This window comes from Bactrocera tryoni, chromosome 4 (genome assembly GCF_016617805.1).
Source record: "Bactrocera tryoni isolate S06 chromosome 4, CSIRO_BtryS06_freeze2, whole genome shotgun sequence".
Taxonomy (NCBI): Eukaryota; Metazoa; Arthropoda; class Insecta; order Diptera; family Tephritidae; genus Bactrocera; species Bactrocera tryoni.
The window spans coordinates 54966056-54990462 of NC_052502.1; the positions used below are offsets into that span (position 1 = coordinate 54966056).

A 24407-nucleotide genomic window follows, 5' to 3' on the forward strand; every position below is an offset into this window, starting at 1 on the left:
CGTGGCGGATGCCAAATCTAGCACACAACCCTAGGGAGTGTTGGTTCGCCTTCTCACTTTACCTCGCCTTCAAACGGGTGTTCTTTGGCTACCCAGAGAATACTTAGTCTAAGACCGGAAGTCGGAAGCTGTTTGAACCATTTGTAAAGAATCGTTTCTGCCCACTCCCGAGTGAATGGCGCTCAGTTAACTTTCCTCACTTTCGTGAACTTCTACACATGACCCTCTCTTCTAAAGAAGAAGGGACAGTGGTTTTTTTACTACCTCTTCAATGAATAGAAGATTCGAAATTTCTTTTCAAAATTTTGCATTATGCTGATTTATTTGTTTAAGTTACTAGAGTCTGAACTCAACATTCGGTAATTTGTAAATAAATTTCTCTGAAGAAGTTCTGGAGATATGCTGCAGAATTGACAGTCCTGGCAGTTTAAAAATTCGGACCGCTACCGGTTACGTAGATCCCATTTCTTGTTGTTGTAGCGGCACAATTCTGTCGAGTTGACAATCCTTGGCCGGATAAAATCCGGTTACGTAGACCCGACTCTCGTGGGAACGCTAACCGAACCATAATTAGAGATTTTTTGATATGTTTGACTTACAATAAAAATAACTTTTTCATACAAGAAAGAAACATGCTTATTTTGGCTGGTTTGTGATAACGTTTAATAAGATTTATACTTTTGATTTGTTATTACAGTATTGGTTTTTAGTTTTCATAATACCTGTTTAAAATTTTCTTCTCTTCAAAAGAACTAAAGCACGACGTGATTTGAAATCGGTTTCAAATAATAATAAAATACATATGTCAGATTGTTGTAATCAGGATTAATTTCAGTTTTTTTTTTTTTAATATTTGCAATAATTAATCATGTAGGTAAAGCTTAAATGCATTATTAAGTATGTAATTAAATAGCTTATAATAGGAGATTTTGTAAATATATAAATAATCGTTTCTACATTGGCTTTGAATAATCATTTCTAGAAAGTTCCAGTGCTCACAAACAGTTACAGTTTTAGTTTTTTTTTCACAACATACGTATTTCAAAGAGAGGAGATATAATAACATTGAACATAAATCCACTTTGAATAAGTCAAAAAATTGCATATATTTTTATTTGTGGATTAATCAACAATCTCAAAACAGTAAATTTTACACCCGGCCATACATACGCTATATGGTTGCACATAGTATATTACGTTTTTTTGTTTTATTTAGATATCAAATAAAATTTATTTATTTATTAGCCATAAGGCTTTGGTTTAAATCAATTACTTTCAAAAGTTTTTCAACTATTTTTTTTTCATTAATTATATATATTTTTTTAAGTATAACAAAAAACATTCAATTTGCAGCATCGACGATGGGTAAAAAAGTTTCGTCATCATCATAAACCTATAGCATCACATTTCTTTTACTTATACGCATTTAATAAAAAAAATTTACTGCTGATCACATTGCCCAATAATAGTTTGCGCCTGCGCATTGGGTGGTCATTTATTCTCGCAGCAGCCATTCAATGCCAACTGCTTCTGCAGTGCGGGCGGCAGCGAATCTTTCGTTTTGGAATGATTGCCTTTACCGAGTAATGTGGGTTCGATCACTTTGCCCTCCTGGATATCCTTGATTCGCTTGAGCAAATCGTAGTTGATACGATCGCTTACAACGGAGTCTTGTCTGTAATAGGAAAATATATATTTATACGCAAATTAGTACAAATGTTTTATTTGAGTTGATTGTGCGTGGTGTGCATTATATAATTTAATTAAAAACAAAACGCCAATTACGAATTCTACATTGGCTAAAAATGGAAATTATTTACTTACTTATAATCTGGATGATTTAACACTTGCTCGCGCATCCAAGTAGCAGTTGTGACCAGCTCGCCAGAAGCACGCTTCTCTATAAAACGTAAATACTGCTCAATTGTGCAATGAGTGTCAGGATCAACTTCCATTGATTGCAAGTAGCTACGAATGAGCGGCACGAGACCAGGGAAAGAGTCAGCCTGCAGTAAGAAATATTTCATTCAATTTAATTTATTGCTGTAGATAGCAGATTTAATTTATTGCTGCTGATAGAGTTTAATTTCAGCTTACCTTGCCATTGAAAATTTCGCCAACTGTCAACAATTCGTATTCCTCATGATTTGTTTCGCCATTCTCCTTAGTACCGTTGTGTACGCCATTAACACCGTTGCCATTTATGTAGCAGCTCTTTTTAGAAGTTTTGCGGAACCAGAATTTTTCTTTGCGACAAGCGTCACGCTTCTGAGCAGTTTGCATGTTTTCATCAACCTGAAAAAATTGATATTTACGTTTAGTTTAATCACAATTCATTAAAAACATGCTTTTTGTTGCATTATTTATATTATTATCACCTTACTGATGGGGATCAGGAAATTTAATTGATACGATAGTATCACTCGTGTCAGCAGCACGACAAAGCAAACAATGGCAGCATTTTCAAAGTCACTTATCTGCGCCTCGCATGGCCGGAACTCCACGCGCCAGCCGATGGACGAATTTGGCGGGGGCGGCTTGAAGCGCATTGTCTGCCAATTGGTCGATTGTATATTCTCAAAGTGATCCGTGTCCTCTTCGTCATTTTGGTCGATTTTCTCACTAAACAATGAAACCGTATCGCGTATGAACAAGTGAGCTACATGTTGCGCCAATAGCGGATCAATGCCACCATCGCGTAGACGTTTATAATCTTGCTCGTCGTATGTGAGCGGTACGTCGTTGTATGCGGCACCCTCTGGTGATAGATATGAATCGATCGAATCATATCTCGATTTTGCGATACGGAACTTATTTTCACTTAGTGGCCGTAAACCACGCTCCTCCTCGGTGCGGCAGTCTACTGAGGAGCTTATCACATTCCAACGACAGTCGGATTCGGTTAAATAGCCACGATATATGGGCGATGCTGCTGTAAGTGCTAACATAATGGGACACAATGGCGCCAATTGATCATACAATTTGCGTGCCTCATTGATGTTACAGGCCTGGAATGTAAGTTGCAGACAACAACAGCCCATACCGAAGCCCATGGCGTCGAGTGCAACGACATCGGGTTCACCCTTTGGTGCACCCTCTACGGGTAGCTTTGTGTTTACATCTTTGAAAACTTTTAATTTGATGGCGACTTTCTCGCCACGTCGTTTACGTATATTACGTGTTAACGTCTTGAAGCGTGGATGTGCTGGAAATATGGCTTCATCTGGGAAATATAGCGATTTAGCCGAGCTATTCGGATCGTCCGGATTTGGATAGTAGATGGGATGTGTGAATTCCGGTGCGCCCAAACGTGGGAAATTCGTTATGGACATGACACACTCATCTTTGTCCAGTATTTCTGTGACCTCTTCACGCCGATAACGCATATTCGCCTCCACTAGATTGAAGTGTGCCATAAGACCGCCAAACGGCCTGCCTGGCGTACCTTCGATCATGTAAGCACCGTATTCGGGGCGCCACAACGATTTGACGCCCTTGGGATCGGCTAACTCTTTCTCATTAAGGTGATTTAGTAGTTCTGGCGCTTTCAGTGAGACACGTGCAACGCGATTTTCATCGTCAAACTTAACGATTATATATTCAACCTCATCACCCCACTTGAGTATGTCGCCAGTGCGATCCTTTAGCCTGTGATAGAGATTTATAAACTGCGTGATGCCATGTTCACGCACATGATTAGCTAATTTTTTGGTTTCTTCCCATGAGAGTGGACTGCCTTCGCTGAGTAAACCCATTTTAAATGTGAATAACTGCAAGAAACGATGAAATACATATTATTAGAATTTGTTACAAGCAGACATATGTATATGTATGTACATATGTATAAATCTAGCTAAGACTCTACATGGAAGTTTGCAAAAATGCAAACTCAGCTCAGAGCTCAGTTTGCTATTAAGGAAATTTGCAACAGCGGCGCAGGAATAGGAACACAAGAATGTGATATCTACAATTCCGTGAAGCTGCTACTGTGGCAAGTGTATAAACACACATTTTGTTTACATATATGTATAATTATATGTGCAATATACTATAAACAATCACATACTCTATACTCTTATTTGATAGAAGAAAATTAGAAACTAGTTTCCGCTCGAACATATGGTAAAACCAGCGACAAAAACAGCGATCATTTACACTAAACCACTCGCTTTTATGCACATAAATACATCTAGCATATAGTATATATGTAAGTATGTACTATAATTGATTTAATTGCAGAAAAAGTGCACGCGAGCCAATTGCAAAATTCCATTGTTGCATTAGAAAAGTCGATGGAGTTGGCAGCGTTAGCGATTATTGTTATACAGATGAACTCATATTTATAGACAACATCAAAACTGCCTCAAAGTCAATGCGACACAACTGGTGCGTGTAAAGTGCATATCGCCATATGCATACATACAAAGCTATTGGTGTGCATGGAAGTTAAGTTTCAGCATCGGAAGAACTTCGCGTATTCGTGAGAACTAAACAAATAAATAAATATCGATTACGTTTTAAGCGGAACAATAAATACATCATTGACAACGACTACTTTTGCATATGTATGCCCATACGTATGAGTAACACTACGAGTGTGTTTTAGTGTAAATCTGTACCCGGCATAAAATTCATGAAGTGTATTTTCGTTGAAAGGGGTTATTTTTTTATTTTCTAAGCAGAAAAAACGCTTTTTATGTTTATTTACACATGTTTCAAGAATACAGAGAGAAATTTTTGAAAATTATTTTATTTTTTAAGCAGAAAATGTTATTTTTTTATTTTCTAAGCAGAAAAAACGCTTTTTATGTTTATTTACACATGTTTCAAGAATACAGAGAGAAATTTTGGAAAAAAAAAACTAATTATTTTTTGAGTTATACGAGATCTCCGACGGCTCTAAAAAGGTCTTCCTTAAATGAAACCGAAAAATAAAAAAAATTTCATTAAACTAAAAGATATTCTTCATAAAATAATGTACGATAAAAAAATCAAAAATTCACAAAATTACAACATTTAAAAAAAGTTAAATTTCACCCCAAATTTTGGTTGTTTTTGGCCTCCCAAAATTCGATTTTTAATCAGATCAAAAATCCGATAGGTCATTGGCAACAGGCAGAAAACAATTTCATGATGATCGGACCAATTGTCTTTGAGGTATTACTGCAGCAAATTCAAAAACGCGAATGAATAAACTGGAGCTTTTAAAACTGAGCGGCTTCGATTTGAAATTTTAATATGAAAATTTTTGAAGTAAAATCGATATTTTCTTAATGTAAGTTAAACATTTTGAAAATGTTAAGATTAATTTGATACAGTAGGCGATCTTTAGGATACCTCCGAAAAAAGGTGTCTAGCGGAGAAGAAATTCATTCTGCATTAAATTACATACATACATACATAGTATGTCAAATTCCAAAACCGGAAATTTTATTACAATATATGAATAACGGTTATGAACGCAGGACTGGTCAAAATTTTAATTTTGAACAAAATGACGACTTTCAAAACGAAAATTATTTTTTGAATGTGGCTTAAAAACTTAAATGATCAAAAATCTTATTTCTTCGATCATCTTCTGAAAATATATACCTAAAAAAGTCTTGTGATATCAAGTTGATCTGTCTGAACGTTTCCGAGTAATTTCCTCACTTACAAAACACTAGTAGGATTAAATCTCCGAAAGAATATCAAATATATGTATGTCCAGCGTGCAACGAGTCCCACCTCCTTGCATGCCAAGTTAACCCTGCCGTTGGATGACCTCGATGACAACTAATCTGAACCATACCACCTTAACGGGGACTAGATAACCGTTAAAACAACAACTATTAAGTATTACACTAAATTAAATTTTTTTTCAAATACGCTCTTATTGTGAAACTACATATTTGTAACCCCATAAAAAAAAATGGCTATAAAGAGAATTTGTACATGTTTTTTAATATCATTATAATAATAATCATACACTTTAAAGCTGAGAAATATTTTTCTAGAACGCTTTATAATTTTAGAAACCGTTAAAAATGGTCGAAGGGATTTCTGACAGAATTGCATTAACAGACTAACCAGCTCTTATGACAACCAGGTGTGCAAAACTGAAACGAGCATGCTTTCTCCAACCAAAAACTGTCAGTTTGTTGTTATGTATGTATGTATGTATGTATATCTAAAACTACAAATTGAATACCGACTTTCAACGTCAGATAGAATGGGTGAAGCATTCAAAACCCGTAGATATATTTTTTTCAAAAATTATATTCCTTCAAAGATTAAAAGTTCTATGATAACAGCATTTTTATTTATTTCTTAAAGAAAAAAAAACAAAACGGATCGGTTTACATTAAGATTAGAGTCAGACTAACTATTGTTTGGCCTCGCACTTTGTCACTAGCGTCACAAAAAAGCAAGAAACAAACATAAAAATTAGCAAATATTTATTTATTTTTTAATAACTTTAATTTTGAAGTAAACAACAAAACAATTGTTAATATCCATTGCGTATTTGAATGAATATATGTATTTACTTTCTTTATGATATGCGACAAATGTATACATATCTGGTGTTTTTCTATGAAATTATTTGTTACGAAAAGTAAATACGAAAAAGGTATATTTACTACGTTTTAATTATTAACCATATCACAATTTTCCGACAAAATGTTGGAAAGTTGGCTGATTTGAGCGACCTTATTGAGTTGAAAAGTTTTCGCAAGTCATAAATATGCTTTGACATATGGTACATACATAAGTATGTACATAGATTTCACAACAGTTAGGGTTTTGAAAGGTCGATTTGGTCTGCAAATAACAGTTAATACTACGCACATGCCCAAAGTCAACCAGTTTAGGCGCTAATGGAACAAGTATTTAATCAATTCTAAATTGTTAGGTTCAATTATGGGGTGACTATTATTATCTACATACATACACATATGCGCATGACCTTGAATAGCATGCATGTAAGTATGTATGCATATGTATATGTATGTATGTAGATATATTTAGAAATATGCACACTATTGCTTTGTATGATTGATGCGTTTCAGTATGATAAGAATTACAAGTAAAACACATTGCAGCAAACGTTAATTAGTCAATTTTGTTTTATTTGCATGAGAATAATTTACTGTTGAGAAATAAATTATTTGATAATATCATTTGAACATTGTAAAATGATAATTTTAAATCAGCGGAGCGTCAAATACAATTAATAACATGTGATTTGTGATTTGCTGTTGTAGCTGTCTATATTGGTGAAATAGAAATGACAGATTTTGTGCAGTTGCCACCGTAAATAAAATAGACGTTTAAAAAAAATATTGCGATTACCGCACATTTGCCGCCACATTGCAAAATATATTACTACATAATTATAAAATATGTACATATAGTATGTACATGCATAGTAGTATTTTCTTCCGCAATAATTAATGTTCCGGAACAACAATATACTGCCAGATTCCATAGGAGCATACAAAAAATGTGTACATAAGTATGTATATGTACACATTCTCATTAAATTTGCATATGTATGTATGTATATATGTATGTACATAGTTCAATTAATTACTGAAATAGCGACTCAGCGAATCGACAATATCGAGAAGAAAATTGTCTAATTGTATGCTACATACAAAAATACAGACGTACACTCATATGCAGCTAGCAAGAGTTTCAAACAGACTGATAGTACAGTATTGAGTATAAGGCGAACATAATCACTGAGATTCCATGCATTCTAAATTCGCGAAGACGACGTATTTATGACCTAAACAAAATATATTAAGTTTGCAGTGATATTAACACGAAGAGCGAAATGTCGCACAGCCCATAAAATATATGTATGTACATACACATGTATAAGCATAACGAGCTGAGTCGATTTAGTCATGTCCGTCTGTATATAATCTCCCAGTTTTTCAGCTATCAGTCTGAAGTTTTGCACACCAAGAAGCTACACATTTGTCAAAAATGATATCGGCGATAGCTATAGCTTATAGCTGCCATACAAACTCAACGAACGAAATGCAGTTCTTGGGAATCATTTTTATTTGTGTGGGATATTATAGCTTCAGTGCAACCGAACTTTACATATTTTCTTGTTTTTAATATATTTGACATATGTACATAATCCTAATACTAAAGTATAATTAACCGTCTTTCCTATTCCTTAAAGATCGAATTTATGATAAGAACACACGTCTCATTGACCTCTAAATATGAATGCATACTTATATGTACATTAGAGCGGGTCCATTTTTTTTTTAGAAAATCGGGTATGCAGGAAATGTTGTTCGGATCTTTCTGACCAACTATGCGTAAGAGACTATGGGTCTAAAACGGGTTTCGAGCCAGCGCTTTTTAAGGCGAAGTTTAAAAAAACTGAATAATCGGTAGAATAAGAGATATGTGATATAGCTGTCCGATCTGACTGATTCTGAAAAATGTTCAAAAGAATATCAAAATGAACCTACGTTATAAATTTCGTTCGGTATCTCAATAGCAAAAAACTTCGATTTCTTAATATATTTCACAAATTGACCCATATTTTCGATAAAAAGTCCGCAATGGGAACCGGGGTCCATATATTCGGTACCTGGGGGCTTTGAGCAGTTTTGGTCCGATGTAATATACTTCAAATACACTTTTCGTCCAAAGTTGCATCTCGTTATTTCCATTGGTGCTTAATTTGAATACTGGAAAGTGAAAGAATCTGATAAATTTTAATATTGTGTTATATCAGAAGTAGACTTGGTTCGATTCGCCCAATTTTACACTGAAACATAGGAATGTGAAGATCAAGCTATTTGACCGAGATATGGCTTTTAACTTAAATGTGGACTGTGCTACGCCCATTGTCAAATTTTGACAGCGACTCCCATAAATTTCTATAATGCCATCTCGAATGTAAAATTTTATGTCTCTGTCGTATTTAGTTATTGATTTATCGCACTGTTAAAAGTTTTCAACATAACCGCTATATTGCGAGTGAGCTGGGTTATCAGACGATCTCATAATTTTTTGCAATGTTGGTAGGGATGCTTAAGGAATTTCTGAGCGAATTTGGTTATTATAATTTGAATGGGCGGGACTACACCCACTTTTTCAAAATTGTTTTTCCACAGGTGTCCCTTGCTATTGCGATCTCTTTTATAAAATTCCAGTTCTACATGTTAATTTAGTTTTACGATGTCGAGAAACAAGTGTACCAAGTTTCATCGACGTATCTAAAGGTTTACTTAAGTTACAGCTTGCACGGAGCCACTGACAGACAGTCAACCGGACTTGATTAGGGTACATAGCAACACTGCTATACTATATAAAATGTTTGAAATAAATTTAATTTGCTTTTTTGCAAAATTTAATATAGAATTTTTAATCAAACTCAATAACTTCTACACATCCCTACGTACAACAGTTGAGCTTGGCCTTACAACAAAACCAACATCCACATATCTATTACTAATGCAATTCGAGGAGGAAAACCACAAAATTACTCAATAATTGGAAAAAATGGTACGGAATACCATTGATAAGAAACATAAATAAATATGAGGTTAGAGCGTTATGAGTTTGCATCCTAATTTTATTCTTGACAAATCAAATTCATAATTTTATTAGCAGAAATATTATTTCTATTGAACACGAGCGGATTCAGCTCCCTCCATATTATCTAGAATTACAAAAGTATTAATAATATCTCACTCAATACACAGCGATTTTATTTATCGCGGCTGTAATGAAGCACAAGTTGAGTACCGAAATACATTACATACACACTGTCCCAGTATTTGTATGAGTACTTATGTACACACAAATGTACATGCGCTGTTAATGGACATATAAACCTAATCTTGCGACTGTTGCAGTCGGAATGTTTTTAATTTTTTGCGCAGTTACAATTAAGCGAACTTTGCGCAATTTTAAATACAAACATACAGACACATGCATACATATGTATGTGTGTGTACATACGTAATGACGAAGTGAACGTCTAGTCAATTATTTAATTAATCATAAATTTTTAAGCTTGCCAGTAACGTTGGACAAATTATTCTTAATTAAAATCCATTTTCATATTGAGCCCTTAATGAAGGGAATTGAACGAGAGTTACATATACTGTAGAAATGTATTACAGCACTAAAACCGAACGAAGCTACTTATAATACCCTTCACAGATACAAAAGATGGCACGTGTATGCTATAGTGTCTCGTTCTGAACAATATCTTACATACATACATACATATGTACATATATGGTACCCGAACAATTTCTTCGGATATTGCTTTTTGCTTTAGGCAATAACCCGTGCCAAAATTTCGTGAAGATATCTTTACAAATAAAAAAGTTCTCAATATAGGGACTCGAGTTGATCTGATCTATCAGTTTGTATGGCAGCTACATGCTATATTAGTCCGATATCGGCTATTTTGACAAATGAGCAGCTGATTGGTATGAAAGAAACGTGCTCGAAATTTCAGATCGATATCTCAAAAACTGAGGGACTAGTTAGCGTATATACAGAGAAAAAAACGGACATGGCTAAATGGTAAATATACCCTGTTCGGGGTATAAACCTGCAAACACAACTGCATAGTTGTATGTATGTACATATAGGAACTAATATAAGCATGTCTGACGTCCAAAGCTTTCACGTTAAATATGGAACACATGTCGTATTATAGATGTAATCAATAAATAACTCAATTTCGAATTTTTCGAAGATGCGTCATTTTATATTTTAGGCCACGATATGTTTGTGTAAATTTATGTGTGTACATATGTAACTATTATCTGATAAACGTTTTTGTTGAAGTGTTTTGTCACATGATTTGACAAAATTTCAAGTAAGGGCGCGCTAAATACGACTACAATCGAGTACTAAGTAAACATCAATCAAATTTCAAGAGAATAATAAGCTGTTGATGTCGAAAAGTGGAAAGTGCTTTTGACAAAAAAGTAAGTGCACCAAAAATGGCTTAAATTTACAGCAGCAAATAGCGACTCGTCAAAATCAAGCATTATTTGTATCTTTCAACACAGTGAAGGAGCAGTAGGTAAACATTAAGAACTAATAATTTTCAAAAATTATCTTTAATTAGTATCACAGAGTTAAATCATCGAAAACTTGTCTTATGCGAGTCGACTATCTACCTCTGTTAATGCCGATAACATAAAAACAGTACATGAAAATCATCGTGTTGGCCTCATAGGGATAAGAGAGGATCTCAACATCTCTTATGAATCAACACATTTTGGTTAATTGTTTAGGTATGAAGCGTGGCAATGCTACACTCGTATCAAAAATCATCCCCATTTTGCATTAACGACGTCAAGTAAAGGTCGCACCGGGGATGCTTGATAACGTAGCTGAGGACCCTTCATTCATCACTACAATCCAATCTGGCGAATGGAGCTCCAAAAATGTGCACTGAAAGCCGTTCAAGTCTCAGTTTATAACAAGTATATGAAAAAAGTTTGGGCACAACCGAACACTTCATATTCTTGCAACTTTCAATGATTAAAGCCAGGGAAATAGCTTCAAGTACATTAGGCCTGTTAGTTATATGGAATCTAGGGCGATTTTTCACCCGATTTTATTCATTCAATTCGCTCTCTCAATAACTCACATATTGGCTGATGTATGCGGTATAAAATACCCGGAAGAAAAATCTTTATATTTGGTATATAAGCAAGTACTGACCCTATTCAACCCATTTGTAGCACACAGACATAAAACTATTAGGAAATAATTCTCTCTCAATTGCATTTATAAATCTGACAGATTGATCAAAAGTCAACTCTAGGTACTGGGGTCGAAGTATTCGATACCTAGGGGCCTGAACAGTTTTTGATGGATTTGGGCAATTTTTCGAAATTTTTTTTTGCCAAGAAACGCTCGTACGCAGTTTCATTAAGACGTCTCATTTTTCAGTCAAGTTACAGGTTGCATGGACGGACGGCGGAGGCAGACAGTCAACCGGGTTTCAACTCGTCTCGTCATTCTTATCATTTATATACATACATACAAGTATACATACATATACATATATACTTATGTATAACCCTATAACTATCTCGCTTAGTTTTAGGAGACACATACATACATACAATCGCTAGGTGAACAGAACCAGTATACTCTGAAGCAACATGTTGCGAGATTATAAAAATTTAATTAAGTATACGAAGGTAATAAAGATTTCCATAAAAATGTGAAAAAGTTTTTTTTGCAGTACAGATCAAATTTGATCAAATGATGTATAGTTGAAACTCAAGTAAATTATTATATTATCGTTTCGTAGGATAAAAAGTGGTAATATGGAGTAAAGGTACATATGTATGTGTGTGCTTGAGAAAATCTATAGTACTAGTCTCTAAGGCCCCCCAATTCAAAACGTGTAATAATCATAAAAGCCAAATTAACTAATTCTTACATACATATGTATGTACATACATATCTTTGGGTTCAGCTAATGTAAATATCAATTGTTCAATAAATCAATTTTTTATACATAGTATATTTACTGTGTAGATGTTGGGAGTCGGAATTTTTTCTAAAATTTGCGGTGTAAACGTCAACTAATTAAACTAGCAATGAGTGTTTGTAGTTCATATACATACTTACATTTGTAGATATCACATAAGTAGTAATATTATGCAAAAGCAGTATATTAACTGCGTATAAGTATATTTAATACTTATGTACATATGTATGTACATACATTACGTCAGATTGAAAGAGCGCAATTGAAAGATAAGTGGGGCGACAAACATACATACATACATATGTACATACTTATTTAAAAGCATGTGCGTCTATATATTTAAAATATTATCTTATTTAACAACACTTCATAGTTCAGAAAAGCTGTTAGTTAATCTCTTGATCTAAAAGCCTTCATAAAAAGATTATTAAATACTTATGTATAACAGTTAGAAAAACTTTATTTAAAGTGTAGATTTGACACTATCAGAAACTTATCCCATTCCCATTCTCCACGCTTCAGTTGACGAATTTTATTGGATTTCCCCAAAAGTAACCAAGTCCATATAGTATTTTTCGAAAGCACCAAATTTACCACGATGTTTGTATCACCCGAAAGGAAAGATATGTACAGTATCGGACAAAACATTTGCAACTGACATATGATAATGAAAATAATGTCGAATACACAGAAAATAATTGCCGGAGACCTACTATTTTAATTTTATTTTAAATATTAGATGTTAATATTATAATAATATTAATGCTTTGTTTCCCAGCAAATTTAAGAATATTTCTCAGTTTATTTGTTTATTGTATATAAAAAAAAACGATATTACATCTATATTCAATAAGACAAAACAATTGCAACTCAAAGAAAACGGTTTACTATTTTTAATAAAATAAAAGAAAAACTTAGTATTTTGTAGCAAACTCATTACTCTCAATAACTGCTTTGCATCACAGCTTCATTGAAGCTATAAGGTTATCCACTAAGGTTTTGGGGTATACTTGGCACATTACTGCGATCAATTCTTCTTTTTACAATTTCTCATAAATTTTCAATGGGATTAAGGCACGGGGACTGTGAAGACCACACAATTAATCCACTTTATTCCTCTTTAACCATGATTTAACTTAAGTTGCATTTCTAATTCAGCATGTGGCAACATCACGGATTCCATAACGTCTCTGAAAACGTACCGATCCATGCTACCATTTATAGGATGAAGCGGCCCCAAACCAGAAGCAGAAAAGCATCCACAGACTATAACATAAAAAAAAGTTTTCCACTTGCTTATTGGCCATTCTAGATGATTTTTAACGAACACAATCGTTTTAGTTGGTTACGTTTGCAAATAAGCGGTTTCTTCGCTGGTCGGTAACTGTGTAAGTCAGCGTTATTTAGGCGATGATCGACCATTCTTAAGTAGATTGGTAACCCAAGCTCCTTTACCAATTGCCGAGCGCTTTAAAATGGATATTTTTTTACCTCTCTTACAATTGAGTTGTCAGTTTTTTCATCAGTTTTTCTTGGTCGGCGTCCACGATGCACTACTTCGACAGTTTTGTTCCTAATAAATTTGGAAATTTTTCGTGAGATTGATGACTTGTGAATTCGGTACTTTACAGAAATTTCTTTTTGCGAAGTTTCGTTATTATAATCACCAATAACACATTTTGTGTAAAAAATTTAAAATAAAAACGTGTTTTCGCAAAAATTCAGAGCAGAAAGTATGCTCAGTAAATATTCTAATTAATTCAATATCAATACCGCTAGAAGAAGAAACGAACAAAAGAGAAAAGAAATGAACAATACAGAGTTACAATCGTTTTGTCGCGGCGGATTGGCCTACATTTGAAATTTTTTTCAAATATAACCGATCTGAAATTTTGCACACGTACTTTTCTCACCAAAAAGCTGCACATTTGCCGAACCGCCGATATTGGACCACTATATGCTATAGTTGTCATATAAACTAATCGATCGAATTCATGTATCTTATGGGCTTCTATAAGTATAAAAAAAAAATATGCTAAAAATTAAAATTTTTTTAGCTAAATCCATACAAAAATAAAAAAAAAATTGCTAGACATCATTAACATATTAATAAAAATATTTAAATTATTATTTTAATTTGAATTTCAGACTTATTGATCGCAATCAGTTGTCGATACTATATTTATTAGATAACCGCTATAACAACAGCAACAACGATAGTATACGCAATTTCAATTCAATGCTATAAATCGAACTTATTTGTCATATGCTTTCAAAGCGCAGACGACTCCAGAGCTCATTTACCGTTCAGAGTCTCATGATTCTCCTATAACCCCACTATTTCACTCACCAGTTGAGCTTTTTAATTATTTATGTTAAAAATATTCAGAGTCTCATGTTACGAATAGCTAAATATAAATAATTTCCACTTATCTGTACATATGTATGTGCATTGTACGAAGGTACACGAGCAAAACTGAACTTGAAGACTTATGAAATACATACGAAATTGGAATCTTCACAATTTGATAAGACGGCGCTTTTTTAAATTTTTTTATTAGCATTTTGTAAGTTTATGGGTACAATTGATATTTGCAGATAATATACTATTAATGAAGGCAATAAGTTAACCAACACATAAAAACACCCCTCTCCCTGTCGTCCGATAACGACGTAACAAATCGTTCCTTGAACGACCCCCTTGAATGTTTTCCACGATAGTTATAGGTAGATTAGAAAACTAGATAAGCAAAGCTGATTTTGGTGATAAAAAGCGAACCGGAAGAATTAGCTCGAATGCATACAAGTTGTATGGAAACTTCAAGGAAAGCTCTGGAAGACATGTGCAGAGGTATGAATGTATAGATAACGTATTTCACATTTCATAATTGTTAATACAGATAATGCCAGAACCTTTCAAGCGCGTGTTCAGTACAAAAAAAAAATTACTAGTCATTCCAAACAACATAAAATTAATAGGGCTACAAAAAACACGCACCTTTTTGATGACAAATCGGTCAGAAACAAATGCAGATTTATTTTGCTTATAATTGGAATTAAGCTATCGTTTTTCACATGTGATTTTACGCGACTGTTTCAGGTGCATTCTTTGGAGATCCAGTCATGATCACAATGGAAATTTACAAATGTTTCATGAATTCGTTAAATAAATACTTTTTAATGGGTTTCTTATCACTGGCACCTTACGAGAACAAATCATATTTAAAAATGCTTATGAGAATGTGTTGGAATTTCCAAGCACGTTTGAAAATGGTGACTGTGCTCCTCTTATTCTGTACCCTGTTATCGTGTTGAATGCGAAAAGCAACATGTGAATGAATTGAAAAGTAAAAAATAAAACTTAAAAAGTGTCAGTAGGTGAGAGAGTAGCAACCACTGCCGGCGCTAAACGAATTGATTCACTCAAGTACGAATCGGGTACACGCAACTGTACAGACATGCACAGTGTGTGGGAAAAGTTTTCAACTTGGAGCACTTGCTAACTTATATTCGAAAAGTTTAAAAACATATTTATTATCAGATACAAAATACATTCAAATATGTAAAAATAAATAAAAAAATTTTATTAATTGTATTATTATTATATTAAAACAAATTATTATTTCTATTAAAAATTACGACTTTGATTTAAAAAAAATTATTAATAATTAATTACGAATTTATTAAAATTTATTTAAATACATATTTTTTAAAATGCATTTAAATTTTTTTTATTTTTTAAACAATTTATATAAATTGTTGGATATAATTTTGTTGCGAATTAATAATTCAACATTTTTGGATTAAAAATTCGATTTTCTATTTTTAATTCGAATTTTGGGATAATTTTGTACGGTTTTTTCAACTTTTAGTTCCCAAATAAGAATTAAAAAAGGTAAACTTTTCTATATCAGAATTAAAAATATAATTTTAAATGTCTTCCATTAGAAATTGAAGAAAATTTTAACTTAAAAATGGTAGTAACAAATAAAAAAATTATTTAGATTAAAAGCTGGAATGAAAAGGGATAAAAAGGAAAATATTTATATATGTATTATTATGTTTCTATTGGATTTTTTTATTTTTGTTATTTGCATTTTTTTAATTTTCAATATAAGAAGTGGGATGAAAAGCTAAATATTTAGATGGTTGTTTTGGGATTTTTTTCGGGTAAACACTTTTTTAGTTTTCAATATGAGAATATTTTTTTATATTTATCAATCTAGTATTTACGATTAAATTTAACTTCACGATGCATTAAATTTTTTATTTTTATATAGTTAAGTTCTACCGCAAATTAATTTTGTGAAATTTAAAAAATTTTAAAGAAAATAATTATGATTCGCGTAATATGATGAATATTAATTAATATCTATTTAGTTTAATTGGTTATGGAATAGTTTGCCTAAAGTTGTTAAAATTTCATTTAGAAAATATATTTCTTAAATGGTGCGCTTCTCACGAAGTGTCTGAAAACTTTATACGACAGTGTATACACACTTTGTAGATACGTAGGTAGCGTTCTTTTTTGCGTGTTTATCAGACATTTTACACGGAACTTGCAAAAAGAAAATAAAACAGCTAAACAAATGAATGAACATACATATAAATTGATATCTGCATATGGTAAGTTTTTATGTATGTATGTAAGTATGTATTTAGATAAATATACATACATACTCGTACACTGATATTAAATTAATTTCTTCAAACAATTATGCACATGATAAAATCACTTCACAGGCAAACAACAACAACAACAACGTTTTCTGTATAACCGTTATTTTGAACACGTTGTGCAACAATATTTAGAAATGTGCTGTAACGCTTTTAAATTATTAAAACACTTTCGAATCACGAATGTAGTTTGCGAAATTTCACAACAATCATTCAGGTCGAACTGATATAATAGACACAGCCCATATTTAAATACATATGTGTGCAAATGTGTGTACGCATGTGCATGTGAAAAAAGTAAGGATTTAAGTGGTCTAAACAAAAAACGTTTGTCAAGCTTTTTTAGAAAAATGCAGAGTCATGATGAGGTGACGACTAAGCAATTGCAATCATACAAACAGGCAAACCTATGATAATATATTTGCATATGTATGTACATAAGTATGTAATATGTATAACGAGAGAGGTTTGTTAATTTCACAAGACCACTTTGATGACGTCATGCAGGCAATGAATTTATAAATTAGTTTCATTAGATATTTACATATACACATAATAAATTCAATGAGTGAAATGCCATGTGTTCGGGTAATACATTTTTCCTTTTAATTTTATGTTTGAAAACAAATTACTTTTCGTTCAATTTCTTTCGAATTACCATTATTGATTAAAAAGTATACATTTACATCTTAACTGCAAATTTAGTGCAGTTTAGAATAATCAGTTTCCAGGTTATTCGAATAATTTTGAGAGCTCTACTAGATATAAATAATAAAATTTCCCAAATCATAAATCAAATACAAAAAAAAATTATGACATCAAGCGTATTGACGACTAACAAACCCATACAAATTGGAACACCTAATGTAAAATTGCAAATGAAATTCACGAATTAACAGTTATTGTTAGCTACCTGCACTGGCAATAATTAAAAAAGTTAAAAGCTAAAATCTTGTCAACTCGATTGGCGGATATTTTGCATTTTATCATTTACCTCATGTGACAATGACTAATATAAATTAGTAAATATGCAGAAAACTGTAAACTGTGTTTCTTCTCAGCAAATACGTATGTATATTGATAAATATTTACATAAAAGTTGATAAGGAAATGGTTTTTACAGATTCTCCAGATGTATTGGAGCGAACTGTATTATTCTGTTGAAGTCGAAATAGAAATGCATTCTTTAGTCTCTTAGAAATAATACATAATATGTATTCGCTTTACATAAATATTTAAAAATTTGGTTTGGGTTAAGCATATTTTGGAAAATTAAGTGGGATACTTAAGGAGCACTTTTAATTAAAACAAAATTTATAATTAATTTATATAATAGGTTGTCAAAAAAGTCTTGCGGTATTTTCGCTAGTTGGCGCTGAAAGCGCGTAGTTCTAGTTTTATCATCGGGTCATGCTATACCTTTTTGGAAAACTCAAAGCTCACGCGCTAATACGTGTTTGATTGATTGTCGTTTCTTTTAAGTCGTTCGTGAGTTATAGCGTCGCAAACAGGGAGCAAAATAAAGAGAAAATACGGCATATTTTACAGTACTACTACGATAAAGGCAAAATTACATCTCAAGGCGCCAATATAATTTGTGCAGTTTATGGACCCGAAACAGTTTCTATTTCCACCGCACAACGATGGTTTCAAAGTTTCCGTTCTGTTATAGAGGTGGTCGAAGATGCGCCACGCTCCGGAAGGCCTGTCGTCGAAAATTGCGATAAAATCACTGAATTGGTCGAAAGAGACCGGCATAGTAGCAGCCGTAGCATCGGTCAAGAGCTGGGCATGAGTCATCAAGAATTCATTTCAATTTCAATAAAAAAAAATGCAATAAAAATACCGCAAGACTTTTTTGACAACCCATTATTAAATTAAAATAGTGTGATATAAGCTCATAATAAGGCACTTTTTGCTGCAAATATGGTATGAAAAGCATTATAAAACAATAATATTTATATTGAACTTTTATATCATTCAGGGGTGTTGTGGAATCTGATAGTTGTCGGAATTGAAACCGATCAAAAAAGTAGTAGGTGTCATGAATTCAGATATTAATGCTTTGATATTCGAAACAGAATTTGTATCGGTTTTGGGTGTCACGGAAACCGATTTTATCGGTTTTACTATCAGAAACAAAGCAAGGAGATAGTCGCTCACAGCACGAAACACGAAATCTTTTAATTACTGAGTTTTTGGAAAAAAATCCGGATATTTAAAGATAGTAGATTTACAAAACGTAATCAAAGTAATTTAACACCCAAATGCGTCTTTATTCATTCGATAAATGTTATCTCTTAAAAACTTCCTTTAATTGGAATATTGGTTTAGCGTATGTTCGAAAAGAAGAAAATGCAATCAGATTATGTGACACCATTGAAAATCAGAATTGGTTTGCAATTCTGACAGCTAAGCAATTCTGTCTTGGATTCCACAACACCCCTGATTAATATCCGTTTTATTCAGAAAACCGGTTTATTAGTGAACTTCATAAATATTGTATATAATTTGTTTTTTTCAACAATTAGTCACAACTTCTCTTATCGGGCAACGATTTGCGTTTATTTTTACTATGACGTCTTGATATTTGTTAAAACAGCTGGTTTCATTTATAAACAAATTAATTTTAGCAATAACACCATTTTGTGAATCCCATGGTTTAAGAAAAAGTCCGTATTATGTTTGAATACTAAACTAGTATAAATACAGAAGTAGTTAATTGGATTCAAAGTTTTGGTTTCACGATAACGATATTATAAAAACAAATGAATTCCATGAAAAAGAAACACATGCAAAACTAAATATAAAAGCCTAAATTTCAAAGGCTTATTAAGTTTCATCTACTAAGTTCCTTGGCCTTAACACTTTAAAATTTAAGCATACAAGTAATTAGAAACAATATACAAATTTTTAAATTTTGTATATCATTTCTATAAAAATAATGATTTTAGCCTTGAAATTTTCATGTAATTTATTGTATATTTTGGTAAAAATTCAGTTTGCACTTTATTTTACAGTTAATGTTAATATTATTTTTTATATATTTATATTTTATATAGTATTTATATAGGTTTATCTTTAAGATTTGAAAGCATAAAAAATGCTTTAAATTACAGATGAAGCATTTTAATTTGTAAATACAAACGTGTGAATAAAACCATGAATAAAAAAAAACATTTTAATAATAAATATATGTATGTCAAATCAGAACGGTACCGACATAAATTGAATTATATCTTCAAACTTTATGTGTCTGCAGACGCCCAGGTTTATTTAATTGTATGTCATATACACTAATTATAAGACAAAAGCGAAAATTTAAGAGAAATCTGAATTGAAACTAATGTCAAGGTTAACTGACTTATTATATACCGTGCTATTGTGATACTACAAGCGGCGGTGAATGTTCAATGGTATTTATTTTCAATTTTTGTTGTTAGATTGCTTATTAGAGTGTATACACAAAGGCATGCCTACTAATACGCATAACAGTAATTGCAAAGTAATTTAATAAAGGTAGATACATAGCAGGTATGAGATTATTCCCACAAATTACCATCGATTTTTTAAACAATTAAAAGCTCTTACTAGCAAAAACATATATTCTACACAAATTTTTAATATAAATAATTTTCATACTTCATACAATATTTATAACATACCATATATTTTTATACACTTACCTTTTACTAACTTTTTAACTGGTAAGTATTAATATATTTTGTTAAAAAATACTAAGGCCGCAATATGCACTTATTTCTTTGCACTTCAAACGACTAATGATGTATCCAGTTTTCGTTTCCAGCTATGGGCACGTGAAAGTGTAATCAAAAATATTAAATTGTAGGTAATTATTGACACGAAGTCTCCAACTATACAAAATGTAGTTTTGTGTGCTTATTGTGTAATAGTTTGCCGGTCAGAAATGCAATATTCGTGCCCTTTTTCTAAATTCGGTATGATGACGAAATACTATTTCTTGCTAAAGGTTTTATGGATTTATTGTCAACCTCTTCTTCTAGATTATTATTTCGTCGTTTATTATTTACACAACAATTCTAATTTAGAATTTCTATCTTTTATTTTCTATCGGCGCCCGACTATCGGTTCAATTTTTGTGTATACGATGTATAGAATCCTCACACTAGTTTCCTTTATTGAAATTTATGTTTATAGATATCCACAGAATGACCTCACTCACTCTTCTACACAGAGGCAAGAATTTTATATGGTTCTCACACAGCCGAGATTTTACTGTCGGCTCCGCAGGAAGGGTTTGTTCGTGGCAAATGCAATAGACGATTGTCCACAACAAATCAAAAAGGTTGCTCAATCACACGTTCACACAATGAATTGACTGCGATACTCCTCTGCTGATACACTTTACAAAAAAATCTTATATTACACTTGCTATAAAACTTTTACACAATTTTTCATTTACTTTTTAAAACTGTTGCTCTTTTACTCCGGGCACAACTAAAACTATACACTTTCCGCACCTCCAAATTGTTTAATATTCTCAAGTTTGTGAAGCACGTTGTTCGATAGACTCGCTATTTATGCAATTCCGCGATAGCCACCGCAAAGGTTTATTTCCAATTCCACCGCATGCCCATTGTCGTTGGTGCTTTTCCTACTGCTGCTTCTGCCAAAACACATACAAAATTTCTGACATTTTACCTTGTAGACATTCTCTTAGTGTTGCCATACTGCCCACTTTGTTTTTAAGAATACACCCTGTATTTTTAAATATACCGTCTTCGAATTGTTAGTAATTCGCTTTTAGTTTTAAACCAATACAATATTGAAACTCACACAAACTAAACTCAATAAACAAGTTATTAACTTATATGCGCAAAACTAAATTGAATATAATCAAACATTTTAGACTCATATAAAATTTATTTTGCATTATAAACTATATATATTATATTACTTTAGTTAACTTAACTGCAAATGTATAATACAACGTTCGGTAAGTATTGTTACTACATGTTCAGCAGTCGCTAATCCTAGCACTTCGCCAGCGTCTTCAAGTGTTATTAAATGCTGCTTGCCTATTTTAACTTGTGGACCATTACGGTTTCTCAATCCATCTGCTCCGTCGTAATTTGATTTGTAAAGGAAAACATGACGATGCGATTCACAAATAATTGCGTAGTTTAAATCCGGTGAGCAATCAACGAACTTTCGTTGTTGTTTGGAAGCTTGCACATATCCAAATGCATGCAAGTTGCCCTCATGCCGAAGAGACCAATCTTCAGGTTTGGACGGATTATACTGCTGCAACCAAAGCCCAGCATCAACGTCTTGTCTTATCGCCAAAGCGTTAGGAAACCCGGGACGCAAAATAGTGGAAAATATCGGAGGAGTTGATCCGAACAAAACAGCGTGTGTAACCGACTTACTTGGCATATGATAGCGACCTTCAAATTGTACATAAATAATAATTTTATATAAAAATGGTTTAAAATTGATGCTTACTCACCAATTTTGATTTCATCGTCGATAGTACCCATTGGAAAGTCACAATCTTCGATAGGTGTCTCTAAATTTACTATAGGCTTTTGATCGATAGGCAAATCGGATTGTCTGCTATCATCCAACGTTTCTTTAGGCCCAGCATTATTTCTGAAAAGTGATAACCAACTCGAAGATTGATTTTGTTTAACTAGAGTTATTTGTAAATAATTGTTTTCCTAAAAATAACAAAAATTAGTAAGAAATATTTACAATAAATATCATAAATAACATACGATAGTCCATGTCGTCAACTCTTGATCAATCTTATCATATAGCTCATTATCAAGAAGCACTTCCTCGCCTACTTTTACAGTGAGTTTATTAGCGACGTATTTTATCTTATAATCTGATCTTTCTTTCCCTTCCTTAACGTCAAATTTGATAATGATGTCTTCGTCTGTTTGTGACCAAGTGTAGCCCCCAATTTCATAATTTTCATCGTGAAGCTCAGCGTTTTCAACATTAATTTCGCAACTACCATTCGTTTTTTTAGAACGAAAACTATATTCATGATTCGAGCATATAATCAGGGATTCCGCACGCGGTTCAAAAGCACAGTAATACAAAGATCCTTTACCTTCAAGGGTATCAATCACCGAAAAATCCCAGTTTTCATTTTGTATCCATTTTCCCCAATGCAAGTGCATGAAATGACTTGATCCACCCGCAGTGATGTTGTCTATCCTCTTAACTCTACCAATTGCCATACTGATTTGTTTTTTCTCCTGCACAATATCCAAGCGGCAATCAAATAGCATAAAATTACGCTCTCCAAGCGCCTCATTGTTTAAGTTCGTTTCGGCAATCAAAATCCATTCGGTTGCCTTAAGACGATCTTTGGTGTCTAATAAATAAATGCTTTGAATACCATCGCATATAACACAGTACTTTTCAGATATAAAGCGCATGGAATAATTGTAATCTCCTTTCACACGTGTAGCAGCCGTATTCAGGCGATATACGATTTGCATTGATTCACCACGACCGGTTGATTCATTATAAACAGTCCTTATAATTTCTCCAAGGCGACTAATATAATAGCAAATTGTACGAGACCAAGGATCCACATGCAGCAAATTTTGCATGGAGAAAAGTTCCGCGTGCAATAGAGAGTACCTTAAGAATGTCTATATATATTAGAGTGCTGAGTGCTATAAATCGGTTATATATATTTACATACTGGTCTTCATTGGTTTCAGCTCTAAAAGGAAGGGAAGACAGCTCCTGGCGTAATAGTGGCACCGGATCTAACGATAACTTGTAACCTTCGAAATTGTTTCGTATGAGATTACGATCTGGACGCAATTCTACAATTTTAGACATTTCAAAATCTTTATTTCAGCATACAAAGAAAACAAATTGTTGAAAAATGTAATTTCGGCTTTTTAATATATGACGTTTCCGTAAACAACAAATAAACACATGTTTTGGCTGTGTTTAGCACTTTTTGCATTTTGGAGATGCCACTTTCAATTATTAATAGTGACCAAAATGGTTTCGTTCACCAGGATAGAAATGTTTACTGCTTAATGACGAACAATTTATAAACGTTATTAAAACTACTATCAATTTTAGCGAATTGAAATATTCTAACTCTTTGATAGTTCGCTATTTACCAAATTATGTGGTTACATTACGTTCTCTGATTACAGTATTTTTCGCTATCCTTATTTATCAAACTCTGCCACTCTGGTACAGCAGATCCAGTTTGACA

The 24407-nt window shown here is 32.8% G+C and overlaps 2 protein-coding genes across 5 annotated transcripts; both read right to left on the minus strand.

Annotated features, from left to right (window-relative positions):
* Positions 1-639: 639 nt before the first annotated feature.
* Positions 640-21793, minus strand: LOC120773921 (glutamate--cysteine ligase). Of its 2 annotated transcripts, XM_040103117.1 has the most exons (6): positions 21612-21793; positions 20854-21551; positions 2379-3770; positions 2098-2295; positions 1825-2006; positions 640-1675 (listed from the first exon to the last, which is right to left on the minus strand). In XM_040103117.1, the coding sequence occupies exons 3-6, from the start codon at positions 3753-3755 to the stop codon at positions 1492-1494; spliced, it is 1941 nt and encodes a 646-aa protein (XP_039959051.1). In that variant the 5' UTR covers positions 3756-3770; positions 20854-21551; positions 21612-21793; the 3' UTR covers positions 640-1491. The 2 variants fall into 2 exon arrangements, with proteins under 2 accessions (XP_039959051.1, XP_039959050.1); XM_040103116.1 differs by having other exon boundaries at positions 20854-21793.
* Positions 21794-22052: 259 nt separating this feature from the next.
* On the minus strand, positions 22053-24088 carry LOC120775794 (nudC domain-containing protein 1). 3 transcript variants are annotated; one of them, XM_040106136.1, is made up of 4 exons: positions 23874-24088; positions 22927-23809; positions 22659-22869; positions 22053-22596 (listed from the first exon to the last, which is right to left on the minus strand). In XM_040106136.1, the coding sequence occupies exons 1-4, from the start codon at positions 24014-24016 to the stop codon at positions 22112-22114; spliced, it is 1722 nt and encodes a 573-aa protein (XP_039962070.1). In that variant the 5' UTR covers positions 24017-24088; the 3' UTR covers positions 22053-22111. The 3 variants fall into 3 exon arrangements, with proteins under 3 accessions (XP_039962070.1, XP_039962069.1, XP_039962071.1); XM_040106135.1 differs by having other exon boundaries at positions 22927-23820; positions 23870-24088; XM_040106137.1 differs by having other exon boundaries at positions 22927-23820; positions 23874-23947.
* Between the last annotated feature and the right edge of the window lie 319 nt (positions 24089-24407).

What these genes read in the sequence shown, in the direction of transcription:
- LOC120773921 (XM_040103117.1), bottom strand. Translation starts at nt 3,755, where the DNA reads ATGGGTTTACTCAGCGAAGGCAGTCCACTCTCATGGGAAGAAACCAAA. An exon ending in TCCTGATCCCCATCAGTAAG is followed by an intron (nt 2,296 to 2,378) that starts GTGATAATAATA and finishes CAATTTTTTCAG; the next exon opens with GTTGATGAAAACATGCAAAC. An exon ending in GCGAAATTTTCAATGGCAAG is followed by an intron (nt 2,007 to 2,097) that starts GTAAGCTGAAAT and finishes TTCTTACTGCAG; the next exon opens with GCTGACTCTTTCCCTGGTCT.
- LOC120775794 (XM_040106135.1), bottom strand. Translation starts at nt 24,016, where the DNA reads ATGTCTAAAATTGTAGAATTGCGTCCAGATCGTAATCTCATACGAAAC. An exon ending in AGTTGACGACATGGACTATC is followed by an intron (nt 22,870 to 22,926) that starts GTATGTTATTTA and finishes TGTTATTTTTAG; the next exon opens with GAAAACAATTATTTACAAAT. An exon ending in CGACGATGAAATCAAAATTG is followed by an intron (nt 22,597 to 22,658) that starts GTGAGTAAGCAT and finishes TACAATTTGAAG; the next exon opens with GTCGCTATCATATGCCAAGT.